The sequence below is a fragment of the Rhagoletis zephyria genome, unplaced genomic scaffold (assembly GCF_001687245.7).
Source record: "Rhagoletis zephyria isolate East Lansing unplaced genomic scaffold, Rhagoletis_zephyria_1.1 Rzeph_scaffold_11608, whole genome shotgun sequence".
Lineage (NCBI taxonomy): Eukaryota > Metazoa > Arthropoda > Insecta > Diptera > Tephritidae > Rhagoletis > Rhagoletis zephyria.
In genome coordinates this window covers 6,933-10,061 of record NW_016168684.1, presented here as the reverse complement: position 1 = coordinate 10,061, position 3,129 = coordinate 6,933, and the positions used below count along the sequence as shown (strand labels likewise).

Sequence of the window (3,129 nt, the reverse complement as noted above, 5' to 3'; positions counted from 1 at the left end):
GCAGGCGCAAAGTTTGTTTACTCTGTTTTATTAACGAAATATATAAAATAAAACTGAATAAATGATTTGGTTTGCATAATAGAATTGCTCATAGAAAACAACGAAATTTAAGAAAAGGTTTTTGTTTATAACTTTTAAATAGTTAATAATATTAACCCTCCCCCTCCAGATTGGTAAAAGGGGGGCCGAAACGCGTCGTTTGGTACCCCTCCCGACTTTTCCGGACCTTTTTTAGGGGTTGTTACCCTACACTAGAGAATTATCTTTTTTTTTTTTTAAAGTCCAAAAAGTCATAAGGGAACAGTATAAAAACGCAGCCAAAAATCTATATCAGCTTTTTGCTTTTACGATTATTTAAAATTCAAAAATAGGCAATTTTTTAAATTTTCATTCTTTTTTAATGTTTGTGCAAAACCAGAACTACTATGAAATTTTTTGAGATATTCAAAAATGGGAAATATGTTATTTCCTTTAGCAGGAAGAACTTCATCATATGATAAAAGAAAAGTCCTAACTAAAATTCATACAAATCAAAAATGGTCGATTCAAACCATTAACTTTTAGTGCATACAAATGATCTGGTTCAGATAATATTTACCCATACCTGCTGCAGCGAAGCACATCATCATAGAACGAGTTTAAACTCGTTTTCACATCGACAGCGGCGACAAACTTATGAAACATATGTAATCTCCCAAAAGCGCGTAGGCCTATCAGTCTAAGCCCGTTTCTAATTAAATCTTTAGAAGAATGAACTGCCTCTCAAATCAGGTAGCCCTTTCTCAAGGGCATGCCACCACTCCAAATGCGAAATGGATATAAAAGAGAACAATCTCTCTCATATAACTGCAATACACAATCGAATTAAGTTTGGTAATTGAAAATGCATTAGAGCACGAGCAGATTGCGCTGTATGCGTATGTAGCGGATTCCAGAAAATTTTAACAATGGCCACATACCTAACCATGACATCGGGCCTTATTCTGGGTACCTGACTGGTCACAACCGACTGCGATTCCACTTGCATCGAATAGATGGGATCACAGGGTCGAAATGTTAACTCTACATTGAATACAATCAAACTCCAGAGCTTATTCTCTGTTACTGTGCGGCTTTGAGCAGACAAGGCAGCAACTTTTAAGTGCCAATAGCCAAACCCTTTGTTACAAAGACTTCGCGTACCAGGGTCATTTTAGGACTCATTAGGGAATCGAAAAGATCTTCCGTTCACTGGTTTAGGGATTCTCTCTTTAAGAGATAAAAAAGTTATTTCAGGTCACGATGTCTCTTGTCCTGTTATAACCAAGCACTAACTGACATACCCAACAACATTCTAGGCGAAAATTTTCGCATCTGACAGCAAAGAGCCATTTAAAGCCTTAATTGGAAGGAACTTACGTAAAACGTGGTTGAGGCTAGTAGACAGTTACAAAAGTTTGCTGGACAAACCAGGAACCCGTAGGAAGGTTGGCTTGTGGTGGTCTCCTGGTCATGACAGCTTTTATAGCAATGAAAATACTGATATTTTTGCCATAAGCGCAGAGAAACGGATCCGAAGAGAAACACGTTAGGGCTTGTAAGAATATCGGTGGCTCACTTGCGCACGCCAAAGAGTAAAAGCCAATTCAAGGGATTTATAGTTTCTTGTAGATGGAGACTCGCGACCACTCCCAATTCTTTTGCGGCAGGGTCTAAGAACTATTACTAACAGAACTCTAAAGCTAAGATACCACCTTTCCTAATCAGAGAGTAGACCACAATAATAATAATTACCATATACGGGAATTCATTGCGCTGTGTGGCAAGTCCACCAATTATACTATGTACAGATGGATAATAACTGGAACAGGCTAAAAAAACAAGTTTAAGGTAAAAAAAAAAAACAAATTCTAAATAAAATAAAAATTCTAAGCAAACTAATGTCTAACCTCTCTTTGCTGCATATTCCTTTGGTACATCACGGCAGCATACGAATTGTTCGGAGCGTTCAAAATAACAAGTTTTAAGTCGCTCTCTTGAATCATNCAAGTTTAAGGTAAGCAAAATAAAAAAAACTTTTCTAAACAAACTAATGTCTAACCTCTCTTTGCTGCATATTCCTTTGGTACATCACGGCAGCATACGAATTGTTCGGAGCGTTCAAAATAACAAGTTTTAAGTCGCTCTCTTGAATCATAAGCGCTCGGGCAGTATCTAATGTTGCGGCACATACCCTGCTCACCATCCGACAAAGTGCATTCGATTTCATAGTCATCAATATCTGGAAATATTATACGATCTGGCATCTGTGCTGAAATTTTTAATACATATTTGAGTGAAATCTTAATTTAAAAACCAATTTTTTTAATGATTTTGTTTGAAACACCAACCCAGTGCCGTAATAGTCTGCACTAGTAAAATGAAAAGGTTTTTTAATTGCATTGCAAATGTTTACTATATTTTTACTAGTTGGTAATCTTCAAAATATTGAGGTTTTTAAATTTCAACACTTTTGACACCAACAACTTTTTTTTTAGTTCCCTTGTTTCACTGCCTGTATTTGTTTGCACATTTGCCATGAAACTGATAGTCTAGCTTGCGAAAGCGAAAGCATCGAGTTTTAATTTCGAAAAAGTGCGATAAGCCGGGTTACACTGACATAGATTTTAATATATACTATATTATAAAAAAAATAAAAAAAAGTCCATGTTTATTTTTCTGTAATGCGTTATCAGCACATTGCCACACACCCTCGTACTCGTATCTTTATACATACAACAAACATATTGATATGCACTAGGATGGTCCAAAAAGAGTAAAGTCGGAATTTTTATGCCCTCACTCCCTAAGATTGTTCTATACCACAAAAATATGCCCCTATTTTTTTATTATGAAATCAAAAAATATTTAGAGGTAGCTCAAAGCGCTCAAAGTTTTCAGTGTGTTTTATATGGGAAAACACACAACTTTTCGTAGAAATGTTATAGAATTGTTGAAACTCAATACTTTTTAACTGGAATCTCTTCCGGAGACTCCCAGTAATAATAACCAATTATTTATTTAAGCAGTTTTTCATAGAAACTATATTTTAAAGGTCCGCAAAATTCACGGAAAATGTCAGAAAAAGAAATGGAGTGATAAATAAAAAAA

The 3,129-nt window shown here is 35.5% G+C and overlaps 1 protein-coding gene across 1 annotated transcript in view; it reads right to left on the bottom strand.

Moving 5' to 3' along the window:
• LOC108377162 (chymotrypsin-2-like) overlaps nt 1-2,588 on the bottom strand; it is a 6,451-nt gene extending 3,863 nt beyond the window's left edge. Inside the window, exons 1-3 of the mRNA XM_017633424.1 lie at nt 2,370-2,588; nt 2,081-2,290; nt 1,710-1,850 (exon numbers count right to left, since the gene is read on the bottom strand). Of these exons, the coding sequence (XP_017488913.1) occupies nt 1,710-1,850; nt 2,081-2,290; nt 2,370-2,421 (403 nt within the window). The 5' untranslated portion in view covers nt 2,422-2,588. The remainder of the gene's footprint in view (nt 1-1,709; nt 1,851-2,080; nt 2,291-2,369) is intronic.
• Between the last annotated feature and the right edge of the window lie 541 nt (nt 2,589-3,129).